The 18345-nt window shown below is 43.7% G+C and overlaps 1 protein-coding gene across 3 annotated transcripts in view; it reads right to left on the bottom strand.

The window, feature by feature from the left end:
• The window catches only part of FMNL3 (formin-like 3), a 59626-nt gene extending 44370 nt beyond the window's left edge, over nt 1–15256 (bottom strand). For 2 of the 3 annotated variants that reach the window (XM_006870072.1, XM_006870071.1), the window contains exon 1: nt 15125–15250. In XM_006870072.1, coding sequence (XP_006870134.1) covers nt 15125–15250 — 126 coding nt within the window. Of the gene's footprint in view, nt 1–15124 lie in introns of all 3 variants that reach the window. The other variant, XM_006870073.1, reaches the window with a different exon arrangement.
• Nucleotides 15257–18345: the final 3089 nt, after the last annotated feature.

Raw genomic sequence — 18345 nt, 5'->3', positions numbered from 1 at the left:
ACCTCAGTACTACTTTCCAGGGGGCTGACCCGGGAAAAAGGAGATCGTATTTAAGAATGTGTGCTGTGGAGTCAGACAGCTTAGATTCAAACCCTGATTCCACCACCTACTAGCTGTTTGATCCTAGATGAGCTATTTAACCTCCCTGGGCTTCAGTTTCCTCATCTAGAGAATGGAAATAATAAATAATCATCATAAAGGCATGATCACTAAATGAGAAAAAGTATATAAAGTGCTCTGCATTATGCCAGTCATACAACTAACACTCAATAAATTTTAGCGATTAAAATGATTAACTCTCCTTAACTCCTGGGAGAAAACAATCTACAGAGAACTTAACTTCCACAGGGGTCAAAGCAACAGCACTCTTGTGGACTTGACGGTGAGAAGTTTTGCTGTAGTGAAGTTCAGGGTTCTGGTGTGTTCTCTTTGCTGACTCTGCCCACTGCAGCTCTGCTAAAGCTGAAGGTACAGCTTTTGCTGGCCTGGAACTAAAAGAAGCTAAAAATATACAGGCAGCCTACATCTGGGGGTCCAAAATCATGCCTACATTAAAGAATTTAAAATGCAGCCTCAGGGCAGGAGAGTATCCCTTCGGATTCTATCTACTGTGAAAACCAGTGCCAAGCTCACACAGGGTAGGGAATGGGCTGTGGCCAGCTGTTGACCCTACTGGTGCCCTTTCTCCTTCCTGCTCACTTTTTTTGACTCAGTAGAGAGTACAAGAGAATAACTTTGTTTTTATTGCATTAAAAGCTGAATTTCCTTCCCCTTCATTTTTATTCCTTCCTTTTCTTTTAAAGGCGGAATAAGTATGTGAGTACATACTTGCAAAAATATTCAATCAACCAAAACTTATAGAATTAAAAAATGAGTCACTGTTCAGTCCCCAACTTTACCCATCCCCTCACAGAATCACCATGATTAACAGCGTGGTGTTGATCTTTCCAGATCTCTTTTCTATTCATTTATATACATGCATATGTACACATGTAGCTTCATAAGCATTAAATATAGTCTTATTTTAATCGCCTTTTAGTTCATTACATATTTACACAAACATATATACCAATATACCAATACACACATATCTTAGAGATTTCCATCAGCCACAGGCACTTATTGAGTGCCTATCCATCTCAATTTAAGAAAACAAAAATCCTCACCACTGGACCAATAAACAACATTCTTATCAACGGAGAAAAGATCGAAGTTGTCAAGGACTTCATTCTTCTAGGATTAACTATCAACACTCAAGGAAGCAGCAGTCAAGAAATCAAACAACATATTGCATTAGGCAAATCTGCTGCACAAGACCTTTTTAAAGTGTTGAAGAGCAAAGGTGTCAGCTTAAGGACTAAGGTGTGCCTGACCCAAGCCATGGTCTTTTCAATAACCTCATATGCATGCGAAAGCTGAATAGTGAATAAGGAAGACCGTAGAAGAATTGATGCTTTGAGTTATGGTGTTGGAGGAGAATATTGAAAGTGACATGGGCAGCCAAAAGAACCAACAGATCTGTGTTGGAAGAAGTGCAGCCACAGTGCTCCTTGGAGGTCAAGATGGCCAAACTTCGTCTCTCATACTTTGGACTTATTGTCAGGATGGACCAGTCGCTGGAGAAGGATATCATGTTTGGTAAGGTGGAGGGTCAGAGAAAGCGAGGAAGACCCCCAACGAGATGGACTGGCCAAGTGGCAGCATTGATGGACTCAAGCGTGGCAACAGTAGTGAGGTTGGCCAAGGATCAGGTAGTGTTTCGTTCTGCAATGCATATCGCTATAAGTCAGTACCAACTTGTTGGCACTTAACAACAACAAACAACTATCCTATGTGGTACAATGGTAAGTAAACATGTAGTCCCTACCCTCTTGGGAATAACATTCTGGGAAGACAGGTAATAAACATGTAATCAAACAAATAATTTCAAAATGGAAAATACTAAGGTACAACTATTGATCTCTCCCCCATCCAGAACAAAGAGGAGTGAAGAAAATCAGACATATAAAAATATTTAGTCCAAAGGATCACGTGAAGTCTAGCCTCTAGGACCCTGAAACCAGATCTAGATGGTACCTGGCTACCATCGCTGACAGCTTTGAAAGGGAACATGACAGGAGGAACCAGACAGAGTGCGAGGAAAATGTGGAACAAAGCTCAAAATAGTAAAAGAGAAAAAAGCCAGGCTTACTGGTCTGATGGAGTTCTGGTGTGGCGCTGCGTGATAATGCAGTTCAAGCCCACCAGCCGCTTCTGGGAAACTCTATAGAGGGTCACTATGAGTCAGAACTTAGCAACAACAACAACACTGGTCTGATAGAGACCACTGGAACTCCTGAGACTATGGCTCTTAGATATCTTTCAAACTTGGAATTGGACTAACTCTGTGGTTCAACTTTCAACCAAACAACAGAGAAGCCTATAACATGAACCAGGGAGGTACACACTCCTTAGAACAACTAACCAGATGAGATTAAAAAGACAGCAACATACAACAAGAGGGAGGTTGGCAGACGAAAAATGAAGGTTGTGGGAGGCACAAGGAGGAATGCAAGAGTTAAAATGAATAGAAGTAAATATTGTTGACTGATGGTACGTGGTGGTGGTTATGTGCCATAGAGTCGGTTCCAACTCCAACTCATAGCGACCCTGCATAGGGTTTCCGAGGCTGTAAATCTTTACAGGAGCAGAAATCCTCATCTTTCTCCTGTGGAATGGCTGGTAGTTTTGAACTGCTGACCTTGAGGTTAGCAGCCCAACCTGTTACCACTACGCTACCAGAGCTCCTTGTGATGGCACATGGAAGGAACTGCAATCATTGTAATGATATCAAGTACATGATTTGTTGAATGTAAAACTGATGATCTGCTCTGTAAACCTTCACTCAATTCTTAATTAAGTTTAACAAGGAAACTGCATCAAAACACTTTGCTTCATGGGGGAAAAAAAAAAAAAAAAAAGGACAGCACTTGCCCAGGAATAACATTTTGAAGGCAGGAAGGAATAGGGAAAAAGGACAAATGAGGAAATGGAAAGTGCTGCTACACTGTGCTCAATGTCAAGAATCAAAATGTATATGAATTATTGAATGGAAAAGTAATTTGCTCTGTAAACTTTTATCCAAATCACAATAAAAATGTTATAACTGAGACCTGAAGTGGAAGCTGGGCTGAGTCATTGGAAGATACAGACAAAGGGTTGCTATTGCTGCTATTAAGTGGCTTCTGACTCATAGTGACCCTGCACTGGGTTTCCAAGGAACAGCTGGTGGGTTTGAACTGTTGACCTGTGGCTTGCAGTCCAGTATTGATCCTATAGTGCCACAAAGGAACGTGTCCAGAACTGAAAGAAGGCTAACGTGAAGCTTAGTAAATAGGACAAATGAGGTAAGAGTTCAACAGAAGCCAAATGTCTTAAGGTACAGGGTCAGGAGTGTGCTTCTTCTTCCTCATTTTTTAAGAGTGTAAAAGGAAAGATATTGAAAGTTTTTAAGCATAGGAATTAAGTTATTTTATTTACATTTTTTAAAGATTATTTTGGCTGCTTTGTAGAAAACGGATGGGAGTATATAGAGAGCAAGCAAACTGGGAGGCAATTGGTTGGCCACTGACTCATGGGTACCCCATGCCCAAGGGAATTATACCAATGTACCAGAGGGCATATACCAGTGGCTGATGTTCAGCATCATAGCAACATGCAAATCCCCAATGAGAAATAGACGGAGGCTGAATTTGAGGTACAATGGCTGGAACTGAACCCACATCTCCCTTTTTTTACTGTTAAGTACCATTAAGTCGGTTCCAATTCATAGTGACCCTGAATAGGGTTTCTTATAGTGCCACACCAGGCTTAGATAGTGAGCATTCTACCATGAAACCACCAATACCCATACAAAGGGGCACATCTCACTATCAGGGTCCTTAATCAAAGTTAAACCAAAATGTCCAAGGGCCCGATATCTTCCTCTGAATGGGAGTCAGCCAAGTATCAACACATTCTTTGCTGGAACAACCAACAGAGGCATCATTTTATCTGCACTGATAACCAGGGTTACATCTCCTTACAAAGTTTGAAGCATACAGTTTGTAACAAGGAGCCTCTCCTTGCCCTGTCCTCTCTTCCCATTCCTCCAAGATAGAAACTAGGGCTTCCCTAACAGATACAAAAATGAGCTTTATGCCTCTATGTGTGTGCACATATGCACTGGAGATTAGGGGAGGTTTAGTCAGATTTTTCAGACACTTAACACCCAAAAGATTCAGAAGCACTTCTATAAAAGCTCTCAAATATATTCTCAATGTAAAAAAATTTTCACCCTGGTTTAAGGATTAACCAGGGGTTAATAAAGTATATAGGCCAGAAGTCTAGTATGTATACCCCAAACTACTCCTTGATGCATTTTAGGGGGAACCCACAGTATAGCACAGGCACTAACCTAAAGATTCAAAACAAAACTGTTGCCGCTGATTCCACCTCATAGCAATATGAGTAGAACTATCCCAGAGAATTTCCAAGACTGTAATTTTTATTATTTATGATCATTCCAAAGAAAAGTGATGCAATAATGTAGAAAATATTGAACAGTATTATTAATATCATAGGCAAGTAAAATTTTGCTGAAGATACTAAAAAATGGTTTCAACAGTACAACACAGAAATTCAAGCCGGATATACATTCCTTAAGCCACAGTAAAAATTCTTTGAAGTAGCAATGATTGCGAATATGGTGCAGGACCAGGACCTGCATCATAAGGGCTCCTAAACCTAAGCATTGTTGTTGTTAAGTGCTGTCAAGTCGGTTGCAACTCATAGCAAACCTATACAGGATTTCTGGGCCTTTCAATCTTTGCAGGCGCAGAAAGCCTCATATTTCTCCTGCAAACCTAAGAATAGAGCTAACAAAAAGAAGTCTACCTCTTGCCAGAGAATGTAACGTTGTTGTTGCTATGTGCTGTTCAGTCAGTTTCAACTCATAGCAACCCTATGTACAACACTGTCGAGTCCTGCGCCATCCTCAAAAGTATTGTTTGAGCCCACTGTTAGAGCCACTGTGTCAATTCATCTTATGGTGGGTTGTCTTCCTTTTCACTGACCCCTCTACTTTACCAAATATGGTGTCCTTTTCCCAAAACTGGCCCCTACTGATAGACAATATGTTAAAAGTACATGAAACTAGCCGCAGAGGGCTATAGCTGAGAGTGAAGCATCTAACTGATATCAAGTGAGGGGAGATGCACAAGAACATCCAAACTTGCAGTTAATACCCATATGACCTAGCCTCAATAGCTTGATAATCAGAACTCGACTAGAGGAAGATAAAAAAAAATTTTTTTTTTTATAAAAGAAACAAGTGTAAATTGCTACAATTTGATGAACTTGACCTATACTTACGGATGTAGTAGCTCAAAATACCAACTGAGAGGGAAGGAGTCTTCACATCAATTATTAATCCTATCCCTCTGTATACAGGGTACATAGGGATGGGCAACTTAGATACTGGCTACCTAAAATGAGGGGGTGATAAAGGCACAAAGTGGCCGGCTTACAAATTTTCAAGAGGGAGTTTAAATTAAATGTGCAGGGGAAGATAGAGCCTCCCCACCCCCACCCCCCGAATACTTTTCATCTTGTCTATATGGGTCTGGTGAAAAAAGATGGGGATTAAGATTCTTATGAGTCAATAGCGAGTACTTGCTATCATGACTAATTGCGATTGTCACAACAGGTACAAGTTTTATAACAAAAATGGGGGAATAGTTAATCTTATAGTACAGAAACAGAGGACCCTTGGACAACCAAGAGAGAAGGGCACAAACAGATTTTGGGACCCTATCCAGAGAAGCAACGACACCAGAGATGAGGACATGGAGAGAGGGAGCAGCTGAGGACTCTGGACTCATGGAATGAGAGGGACTAGGTGTTGGCGGCCAGGAGGCAGGCTTGCAGAATGTGCCTTTTGGTTGTTTAAATTATTATATATTCCTAAGTGTTTCTGTGCACATCCCTCCCCCTCCACCACCACCCCCAAAAAAAAGGGAATGGAAGCAAATACTGTTGAATGATGATGCACAGAGACTGTAATCATTGCAATGAAACGATGGTGTAAAGCTGATGTTCTCCCAAGTAAACTATCACTCAGTTCACAATAAAAACTTAAAACATCTTCGCTGCCAAGGAACATTCTGGCTGTACTTCTTCCAAGACAGATCTGGTTGTTTTTTCTGGCATTCCAAAATACTTTTTGCCAATACTATAATTCAAATGCATCAGTTGTTCTCAGATCCTCCTTATTCTTTGTTCAACTTTCACATGCATGTGAGGCGACTGAAAATACCATGGCTTGCGTCAGGAGCATCTTAGTCTTCAAAGTGTTATCTTTGCACTTGAACACTTGAAAGAAGTCTTCTGCAGCAGACTTGTCCAATGCAACAAGCCATTTGATTTCTTTTTATTTTATTTTTTGTCATTTGATTTCTTGACTGTTGCTTTCATGAGCTCTGACTGTAGATCCAAGTAAAATGAAATGCTTGACAATTTTAATTTTCCCCCAGTTTATTATGACTGGTCCAGTTGTGAAGATTTTATTCTTTACACTGAGTTGTAATCCATACTGATGGCTATATTCTTTGATCTTCATTTCATTAGTAAATATTTCAAGTCCGCTTAGACTTTAGCAACAAGGATGTCTCATCTGCATGCCAAGGTTAGTGAACCCTCCTATAATCCTGATGCTGCATTCTTCTTCACAGTCCAGTTTCTTGGATTATTTGTTTAGCATACAGATTGAAAAAGTATGGTGTAAGGATACAATCTAAATACACACTTTTCCTGATTTATTTAAACCATACAGTATCCTCCCTTGTTCTGTTCTATAGACAGCCTCTTGGTCTATGTACAAGTTCTGCATGAGCACAGTTAAGTGTTCTGGAAGTCCCACTCTTCACAATGTTATTTATAGTTTGTTATGATCCACACAGTCCAATGCTTTTGCAAAGTCAATAAAGAATAAGTAAACATCTTTCTGGTATTCTCTGCTTTCAGCCAAGATTCATCTAATGTTAGTAGTGAAATCTTTTATTTCATAGTCTCTTTTGAATCCACTTGAATTTCAGGCAGCTTCATGCTGATATACTGCTGTAACCATTTTTTAATCATCTTCAGCAAAATTTTACTTGTTTGATATCAGATGATATTGTTCAATAATTTCTGCATTCTGTAATGTCACTTTTCTTTGGAAGGGGCACAAATTAGGATCTCTTCCAGTTGGTTGGCTAGGTAGCTGTCTTCTAAATTTCTTGGCACAGACTAGTGAGTGCTTCCAGCACTGCATCCGTCTACTGAAATGTTCTGTTGGAAACCCACCACTCCTCTGCCAGCTTGTCAGACTGTGGTAGATTGGGTATTGCTGTGATACTGGCAACTATGCCACCAGTGTTAATATGGCCTTGGTGATACAAACAATGCTAGGGATTCCATGACAAGATTTTGCAAGACCATTGACGTCTTTTCTGAAAATACCTTTGTTCAACAACATAAACGGCAACTAAACACATGGACCTTACCCCATGGAACACACAGGAATCAAACTGACTACAATTGTGGGAAGAAAGGATGGAAAAGTTCTGTATCATCAACCAAAACAAAACCAGGGACCTGACTATGGAAAAGACCACAATTTGTTCATATACAAGTGTACGCTGAAGTTGAAGAAAATTAAAACAAGTCCAAGAGGGCCAAAATACAACCTTGAGTAAATCCCACCTGAATTTTAGAGACCGACCATCTCAAGAACAGATTTGAAGCAATGAACAATAAATAAAATGCAGCCCTGAAAGGTGTAATAGGAAATGGAAGAAACAGAGCACCAAGAGCAATGGTTCTGCCTTCACTTCTACTGTTGTTGAGGCTTCACCACCTGCTGGAAGACAGAACAATGGAGGCAGAAACAGAGAAGTACTAGATGATTGTCAACAAGACTGCAATCAGCTTTTTGGGCAGGATAATTCTTCACTGTGTGGGGCTGGCCCAGCACTGTAGATGTTTAATATCCCTAGGCCTCAGGCACTAAGTAACTGCCAGAAGCACTCACTGTAACAACCAAAAACACTCTTACTTGTTTCAGAAACCTCTCCAGGGGCAATCCCTCTCCCAGTTGAAAACCACTTTAATTTACAGACTGGAAATACATACAACAAATATTTACTTGTGATGCTGCCATTTTGCCAATCCATCTCCCTGGTGGTACTTCAGCTAAAAGGCTGTAAAGCTTCACTGTTGTTGTTAAGTGCCTTGAGTAGATTCTGAATCAAAGTCATCCTAATACATGACTTTCAAGGGGCAGCTGGTGGGTTTGAACCACTGACTTTGTGGTTAGCAGTCCAGTGTCATACCAGAACTCCAGGATTCCATTGCTATTGTTGTTAAGTGCCACTGAGTCAGTTCCGACTCATAGTTTCCTAGGCTGTAAATCTTTATGGAAGCAGAAAGCCTCATCTTTCTCCCACAGAGTTGCTGGTGGGTTTAAACCACGGATCTTGTGGTTTGCCATCCAGTGCTTATCCTAAGAGCCACTGCACTCCATATATAATCTGTGTAGGTTTCACAAATTCACAAGAGTATGTTAGGAGGTTTCCTAAAATATCCAAACATCAGGCTCACACCCAGCTCTTAGAGAAGGACTGGGCAATTAGTTAGAACAGGACTATGACATTCCTCATCTGGATTTGAACAGAGATGAGCAGATATGGGAGGCTGACAGTACATAGCTTCCCTATGGATATTTATTAGGACTCACAGATAAGACTGTAGTACTGGTGTGGTGCTATAGGATAAGCACCGGACTGCTAACCTCAAGGTTTGGCCATTCAACCTCATCCACCAGCTACATCTTGGAAATTCTAAATAGGGTCACTATGACTCAAAGGCACTTAACAACTGGTAAGATCACTGGTCTCAATTCCAATAATGGAAAAATTTGTTATTTAAATAATTTTGTTAGCCCCTCTTAGTCCTGAACATGATTTAAAATACCTTTCAAGGACCTCAATATAGTTTATAAACTGAGTATCTATATTAGTAAAACTCAGAGCAGGGAAGAAACTGCTCCAGAAAAACCTACATTCAGTGAAATCAACTAGGATAATGGACCAATGGAGCAGAAGAACATCAGTCACCAGGACTCTGAAACCAGAAGTACTAGATGGTGCCCGGCTACCACTGCCAACTGCTCTGAAAGGGATCACATTAGAATGCCCCAGAGAGAATGGAAGAAAATGTGAACTACAACTCAAAGTTATAAAAAAGAAAATCTGGAGAAAGGAGGATTCTGAAAGAAGTAGAGAGGAATGTGGGAGGCCAGGACCACAAGAGTATCTGAAGGATAGGAAGGCAGCTTGACACCTCCATACGCTTCTTGGGGGACTTGCCCTCCCATGTGAAAGGAAAACAAGACACAAAGGTGTGGCTTTGCAGAATGAAACAAGAAATAGGAACTCGGGAATTCTAACTGCCTAGCTCAGCTCTACTCTAGAAATCACTTTTTCCCAGAACAGATGAGGCCAACCTGGATGACCAGACAACATGTGTGTTTTCAGCAGCCAGTGCTGCTGTTCTCTGGGTCCACTTGAGCCAGTTCTGGGACAGATACTCTGGTCTTGACCACAGAACCAAGGCCCTGGTTCTGCCCAGACTTCCCAAACAAAATCAGGGAGAAGGGGGAATCTGTGGTCTCATTTTTTCTCCACCTTGGCTTCTTCTTTTTTTTTTTTTAATTTCACTGAAAAGATTAGGTATTTCCATCCAGACCAGTTCCCCTACTTAGTAGTTGTAGGGCTGTTTCCCCAGAGGACAAGCCCTGAGGCACTGGTATGGCTACTACCTGAGCTGTCCTGGCAGCAGAGCACAGACCCAACAAGTCCTGGGCTCAAGAGTTTTTTCATCCCAGAGAAGGTGGCAAACCAAAACCAACTCAAGATGTGCATCACAGCATGATGATGGCAAACAGAAGCAAACAACTTAAATGTCCAACAATAGAGAGATGGCTAAGTAAACAATGTGCAGTCACTTGATGAGCCATTGTGCAGCATTTTAAAATGCTTACAATGGCTATTTAAGAGCCTGGGAAAACTAACGAAATAATAACAAAAAGAATTTGCACACACACAAATACAAATGTATCCATGAGGGTTTTGAACCCCCCATGTGTGTGCATTATCTCAACACTGCATTTAAAAAACCCACACAGAGAAACAAAGTTTTAAAAACCCTGCATTTGGTAAAGAAACTAGAGAAAATATGCATGGCTTTGTCATCAGTCTAAGTTGCCACATACTTTCTTTAGAGAATGAATATTACTTTAAGAGAAAAATTAAAAAGTTGAGTCTCTGAGCAATGAAAATATTCCAAATGACAAGAGTCTACTACTCTAGCCCCATCCACCCCCTATACACACACACCTCCCCCAGTCTGACGCAGGGTGAGGCAAAAGGTCAAGGAAATGAGGTCTCTCTCTGTGACCTAGGGTCTTCCCAATGGGGGTCTCTGAGCAACAAGAGGGTTCCTCTGATCAACTGCTGTCAAGGGCCCTTCTTCTCCCCCAAGTCTTACTCCAGCCTGAACTAATTCATCACAATCCTCAGAGCTGGGAAAAAATTTCCACCATGGTGATTTGGAACTTGATCTTTAATCCCAGTTTTTCCCAGCCCCCTGTGTGTCAAAGGAGGCCCATCAAAGCCTCTTAGACAACTAAGTCAGTTTAGATCCCACATCAAGGCTACTTTGTTGTTGTTATGTGCTGCGGAGTTGGTTCTGACTCATAGCGACCCTGTACAGGGTTTCCGAGGCTGTAAATCTTTATGGGAGCAGAAAGCCTCATCTTTCTCCAGCAAAACAGCTGGTAGCTTCTAACTGCTGACTGTGAGATTAGCAGCCGGATTGGTAACTACTATGCTACCAGAGTAGAGCAAAATTCCAGCTGTCAGTCAAGTCCAAGGAAATGTAGAGGAGGTGCCACAGCAAGGACAGTCACACAATCTCATCCTCGTTTTCTGGAAACCTCCTTCCCAAGGGATATGTTGTTGTTAAATGTCGTGGAGTCCGTTCCGACTCATATCCAGGGCTTTGTCTGGTATCAGAACATTAAGACTTAAGTCTTAGTTTCAAATCTGTTTTTAGTCAGCAAAGAGAAAAACCAGGGGGTACAAACACACCAAAGGCTGTCCTTTCAGAGCCCTTAAAATCCGCTGCCTCCCCTTTCTAAGGAAAGTTCAGTACCAGCCAAAATACTAGCTTCTGAGAAGCTGGGTGTGGGTTGAAACTAAAACACAGACTGAGGCTCTATCAAATCAGAGATCGGCTCTCATTCTGGTATTGATAAAGAGGAGTCCTAACCCCACACTCCTCAAAGCCTGATAGAATAAAGGGGAAGAAGGAAGAATCCCAAAGTAACAGCATATATCTTCTCAACCTTTTTAATTTTAGGGCACACCTAAACAATACTATTTGTACATGTTGTGGGTGGTATGCCATTGAGTTGATCCCGACTCATTTGACCCCCTAGGACAGAGTAGAACTGTCCCCATAAGATTTCCAAGGTTCCAGTCTTTACAGAAGCAAAGATCGCCACATTTTTCTCCCAATAGCTGAGGTGCCAACCTCAAGGTCAGCAGCTCGGAACTACCAGCAGTTCCGCGGAAGATGAAGCATTCTGCTCCCATAAAGATTTACAACCTCAGAAACCCTGTGCAGGGTCACTATGAGTTGGGACCGACTCCATGGTACTTAACAAAAAGTGGGTTCAAACTGCTGACCTTTTGGTTAGAAGTTGAATGCTTAACCACTACCCTACCAAGGTTCTTTCCAACTGGGGACCACAGCTACCCCCAGGGATGAAGGGAATCAAGATTTCTGTACACCTGTGATTAATATGCATCACACAGCAGGGAAGCTCTGTATTAGGGCACTGGACTGAGTTAGGAGTTTTGGAATCAATGTTCTGGACAAATAATCTCATGGTCTGAGACCTCTGAACTCTCCAACCTGGGTTGACAGACATACAGATCGGATCTGGTATCAGCACCAGAAAGCTGGAAACCTGTGGTCTTGACTCAGCACTGATACAACTTCCCCTACCCCGCTGTGGTATTTTTTTCAGCAGGGGGTTTCCTCAGATACCTCAAGGCTGGGGAAACCCTCCCTGATAACATCAGGCATATCTCGAGACTGAGTATACAGAATGGGGTAATTGGCTTCATCAGATTTTTTAACTTAAAACCCCTTTTTGGGACTACACGTCATCTCATAACTGAGTCACTACTGAGAGTAAGGAACTGAAACACTATCATTTATGGAGTACGTAGTAGATGTCAGACTCTGCTAACTGAGCACTTGACTTCCAATGTCATATAAGTCCACACAACAACCTCATGTGACAAATATTATTATCCCCTTTATAAGGAGAAACTGGGACTAGTAACTTGTTCAAGGTCAAACCTCTCTAACTGGATACTACAGAAAATTAGTATTTGAATCCACTTTAATATGAAAGTGCATATGCTTAGCCAGTACACCAATGTTGCCTCAACAAACTTCCCAAACAGCTTTTTCATAAACCAAATCCAATTAATAGCGAAGCTGACAACCTGAGAAAGAAATAGCAACTTCTCTGACTGTTTCATAGCATGACAAAAAGAAGCTAATTTACACTGAGCACCTCACTTAGAGAACTTTATATACTGTTGTTGTTAAATGCCTTTGAGTCATTGATTCCGACCCATAGCGACCCTGTATGGGGTTTCCAAGGAGCAGCTGGTGAGCTTGAACCACCAACCTTGCAGTTCAAATGACTTTGCAGTCTGATGCATTAACCCACAGCACCACAACTGGGGCTCATCTAATTCTCACAACCCTACTGGGGAAGAAATTATTAACCCCATTTTACAGATCAGGACATCTAGGCTCAGAGAAGTTAAGACATTTGCTAAGACAGGACCTTTGCTTTTTCTACTATGCTCCGCTTTGCCTAACTCTTCAGGAAATACACCTGAGCCTGTTTCAGGGCTAACTGTTCAATTCACAGCCAGTGCTGTGGACAACAGATAGTAGAAAAGGCATTCATCAAGAGCAGTGGAAAGTGGAATCTTGAAGAGCACTCAAAGAACAACAAAAAGCCCCCAAGAAAGCATGTTTTCCCTGTGTTGGAAAACTAAGGTAAATCCCCCTCCAGCCCTGAGACAATTTACTAGTCCTGGCCTGCCCTGTTCTAACTTCAGCAGTAGCAGCAGCAGCTCAGGCATACAGAAACAAGACCAAAACAAAAGCCACGAGGAAACAAATCAAAACTATACAGAAAGGAAGGCTTGTAAGTGGGTGGTCCAGTCCCCTGCTTGACTTGGGCTCCCTACACCACATGCATTTTGTGAGTATTAAGCCATCAATTTGCCAACTAAACAGCCTGGCCAACCAGGCTCCAATGAGGATGTGATGGACTCTGGCTCTGAGCTCTCACAACAAACGACCCCTACCTAAGCCAGCTCCAGACCCAGCCCATCCCTTTCTCTCCAATTTCTGTGGCTAACACATGCCAGTTTGGTGGGGGCTTTCACGCCCTGACCCGAGGACAGATTCCCTCCCACTCTTTTCCTAACAGTTAAGCTCTTGTTCTCAAGGGCACCAAGTCCCCAGTCTCTCCTCCTCAGCCTCTGGGATGACCACAGCACATTAGTAATCACTGACTCACCCTATCCTCCTGAGGAGACTGGGGAAATGCAGAGGGCCTCAGGATGTGTGACCGAGATCCCTTTGCCCATTTGTAGAGCTGGCAGGCAGAGAGGTGCCCGCAGAAGCACCACTTCCTCTAGGAACACGATGGACACTCTCTGGGCTGGCTCTTATGCCAGTGGGCTGATGTCAGGCTCTCCACCATCAGAGAGGCCAGGATCTCTAGACAGATCCACTGTCGCCAACAGATCTAATCTCTCTATTCCATGGCAGATGAAATCCAATACGGCTGTTAAGTCCACAATTTATCCCTCTCCTCACAAGCAAAGGCAAAGTTGGTCCTTCGGGCCATACCAACAATAACAGCATTAATACTGCCTCTTAGAGAGTTATTAAGGGAACTGGGAACTATTTTCCCCAAGTTTCTCAAAGCTTTATTTCTGTTAGTAAATGTTCTATCAATTGGTTCACTCTTTCTCCAAAATTTCATTTTCAGTTCCAACATATGTTCTGGCTCCATCCCAGCTCAGATCCTCTGTATCCAGAGAACCACTGATATCAATATTCAATTCCCACACCTCAGTAAAAACCCAAAGTCAGTTCTAACAAACCCATCTATGTGGATCATTTGGAGCTACAGAAACAGTGAAAAAACGCACAAGCAAAAGAACACAACCCAGCCACTAGGGTAAAGGAGGCAGGATGATTTGCTGTATTGTTTCAATTGGAAAAATACACTGTAAAATGGCTTATCCACATGTTCTGCCCTTATAGCAAATCCACTATAAGTGAGCAGGATGCCAGCAGCTTTTTTCTGAAACTAAGTAGGATGGCATCTCGTTTTATTCCATCCCCTTTAAGAGCCAGCCCTCCCTTCTTTTCCTCTCCCCACCTCAAACATCTGGTCTGTGCTAGGAGTGGGACCCACTCCCTGGGAAGTCTCCACGTTAACATTGGGGGCGCTCTCCCTTCCTTACTTAGGCTGAAGAGTGGGCCAGGCCGAAGTGTCTTCAGAATCCCCCCGCGCCGAGATTAGAGGGTTTGGGAATGAGAATTGTAGGGACCCGGGACAACTGACCGGAGAGTGAGAGAAGTTAAGGGCAGCAGAAGGGGGAGGGAAGGGCAGAAAAGTGTGGATCCTGGGGGGTGGGGCAGGCGCCTGGCTGAGGACCCCTCCTCCCTAAGTGCCCAGCGGTTGAGGCGTTGATCCTGAGAGCCCCTGACCCCGATGGGGCTGCCCGGCCGGTCAGAGACTACTCTGGGCTGTCCGAGAAGGCATTGGAGGCCAGGGTTTGTCGGGGGCCCTGAATGAGAGTTAGGCCGAACCCGGGAATCCGCACAAAATCCCACCCGGGGCGTGGGGACCGGGAGTTGGTAGGAGGGGGAAGGCGCGGGGCTCAGCTCTCACCAACACCAGGGCGAACCTCTCCTCCAGCTCACAGGGCTCAGGCATCGGCATCTTGCCGGGCGGCAGCAGCAGCGGGACAGAAGGCGGCTCGCCAGGACCCCCCTCGGCGCTCTCCAGGTTACCCATCCCGGCGGGCCCCCTCGGGGGCCTCAGCCTCCCACCTCCAAGTCCGGGAACCTTGGGCTCGGCCGCTAGGACCCAACTCCTCCCTCAGCGCCGGCTAGCCCAGTCCCGACTCCTCGACCCGACGGCAGCGCACAGCGAGGGCGGAGGCGGTGCAGCGGAGAGCAGCACTGAAGCGACGGGCACAGCAGCGGCTGGCTCTTTGCTCACACCGGCCGCCTCGCTGCTCTCACAGCGCAGTCCCAACGCTGCCCCTCCTCGTACCTCCTCTATCCCCCGCCCCGTGCTCTTTCCCTACCCCCTCCTTGCTTCCTCCCACCCACTCCCGGCCGGTACTCAAACTCCCCCCGCGATCGCCGACTGCAGCCCGCACCGCGCGCCCCATTCATGCAGGCTCCGCCTCCCGCCTACTGGCCTCCCGGGCGGCCTGCCCCGCCCCCGACTGAGCCCGATTGACAGCCTCATCTGCCAATGACAGAACCTCCCGCCCTCTGCGGTCTTGCGTCTGATGCCGAGCGCGCTCTAGTGGCCCCGGTAAGCATCGAGTCGCCTAGGTTTTAAGCCGGTGTGAGACGCTTGTGTAGTCGGTTGCGATAGCGACCCTGCAAAGGGTTTCCGAGGCTGAAAATCTATAGGAGAGCAGAAAGTTCCATCTTTCTCCCGCAGAACGGCTGGTAGCTTCGCATTGGTTAGCAGCCAGACTCGTAGCCACTAAGCTACCAAAGCTGGACTTGTTAAGTGCCGTCGAGTCGGTTCCGACCCATAGCGACCCTGAACAGGGTTTCCGAGGCTGTAAATCTTTACGGGAGCAGAAAGCCTCATCTTTCTCCCGCAGAGCAGCTGGTAGTTTCGAACTGCTTACCTTGTGGTTCGCAGCCCGATTCGTAACCACTACGCTACCAGAGCTGGACTAGGCGCCCCCAAACTGACACAGCTCTTTTTCACAAAGAGTTCGCGATGTATGCAAATAAATAAAATACAAGACACAGTGTGCAAAGCTAACAAGAGAAGTAGAAATGATTAGGATACTCAGAAAAGGGCAAGAAGAGATCACATCTATTGAGAGTTATTTTAAGAAAGGTCATATTTCAACTTGGTAGGTTTAGAGGGATGGTTGTTAAGTGCTGTGGAAGTCAGTTCTGACTCATAACCCTATATAGCGTTTCCAAGGAGCTGCTGGTGGATTTGACCCGCCGACCTTGCAGTTAGCAGTCTAGTTAGTGCTTATCCTACAGCGCCACACCAGAATTCTATTGTGTTGTTGTTAAGTGCAATCGAGTCTGTTCCGACTCATAGTAACCCTTAATAGGGGTTTTTAGGAGCAACTGGTGGGTTTGAACTGCTGACCTTGTGTTTAGCAGTCAAGTGCTGATCCTACAGAGCCACACCGGGAGCCCACTGAGGGAGGACCTTAAAGACAGAGAGACACGAAGGTATATTTAGGAGGTGAGGATCTTATCAAAGTTCAGAGGTTCTGCTAACCATGTGAAAATGGAGAGGCAGGAAAAGAATGCTATTCTGGGCTAGGTGAGTTGGCTCGTCATCATTTCTGCCAGCCTGGCACTCATCTGTCTTGTGGTGATAGCACCCCATTTCAGTTTAGGGCACCACAATTCCTCTGTTCTCAGAACAGGTGGAGCTGAACGTCATCCACTCAATGGGCTGCATGACTCAGGCGGAACAATCACAGCATTTTCTGACCTTATATAAGGGTGGCAGTTCAAAGCTGGCACCCACCAGCTACTCCTTGGAAACCCTATACAGGGTTACTATGAATGGGACACTTAAAAACAACAAGAACCCTCAGAGTCTGGTTTAGGGATTGAAATATGACCTAAACCCAGATTATTAAACTCATGTCCAAGATTTTTACAATTAGGAAAGAGACTCTTTCTATTAGAGTTGTTAAATTGTTCAAATGTAAACCTGGAGCTACTGGTGGGCACCACACATTTCTCAAGCTTTCTTAATAATGAAGACAATGCAGAGGAAAACAAAGATAAGAGACAGAGTTCTAACAACATGTTAAGAACCTGGGTCTAACCATACCTGAAGTAAATCCCTGGACAGTCAACAAATATTTATTCTAAAAGCATACTATATATCAGATATGAAGTCCTGGTGTGGTGCTGTAAGATAAAGCACTGGACCACAAGGTTGGTTTGAATTACAAGGTTGGTGGTTCAAGCCTACCAGCTGCTACTAGGAAACCCTACACAGGGTCGCTATGAGTCGGAATGACACTTAACAACACAACATATTAGATATAGTTCCAAGTATTGAAGCTATATTTGTGAACAAAAAAGGCATACATTTTACCCTCACGGAATTTACATTCTGAACAAGAAGAGAGGAGGACAATAAACTAAATTAATAAAATGTATGGATGACACGGATGAAGCTGGAGGACATTATGCTGAGTGAAATTAGTCAATCACAAAAGGTCATGCATTGTATAAGACCACTGTTGTAAAAAGAAAAAGTTTTCTTGATAAAAGAAACATTCGATGCTGGTTATCAGGAGTGGGAGGGAAGGAAAAACTATTCACTTGGGTGATGGGGAAGCTAATATACAAGCAGAGGGAGGTTGGCACAGGAAAGATGAAGGTAGCAGAAGACACAGGGAGGAGTGCAAGAGTTAAAGTGAATACTCGATGACGATGACATGGAGCGATGGAGCAGCTGGGGACTCTAGACCCAGAGAGAGAGAGGCTGTGTGCTGCCGAGAGGGGGCAGGCTTGCAGGGTATGTATACCCTTTGGTCAGTTGGTGATGCATAGAGGGGATTGTAACCATGGCAATGAAATGATATATGATAGGATGAATGTAAAGCTAATGTTCTCCCATGTAAAATATCACATAATTCACAATAAAACATTTTTTAAAAAGAGGTAAATACTGTTAACTGATGGTACAATGAAGTGATTGCAATCATTGTAATAACATGAAGTTTATGATTTGTTGAATATGGGACTGATGATTTGTTCTGTAAAACTTCACACAATTCACAATAAAAAGGGTGTGTTTTCTTGTTTGTTTTTCTTAAGTTAAGAAAAGGTTTTCTTGATAAAAGAATTCTATGATGGATACTAGGTGTG

The sequence above is a fragment of the Chrysochloris asiatica genome, unplaced genomic scaffold, assembly GCF_000296735.1.
Source record: "Chrysochloris asiatica unplaced genomic scaffold, ChrAsi1.0 scaffold00138, whole genome shotgun sequence".
NCBI lineage: Eukaryota > Metazoa > Chordata > Mammalia > Afrosoricida > Chrysochloridae > Chrysochloris > Chrysochloris asiatica.
The sequence above is the reverse complement of the archived record's forward strand: the minus strand, read 5'-3'. Positions and strand labels throughout refer to the sequence as shown.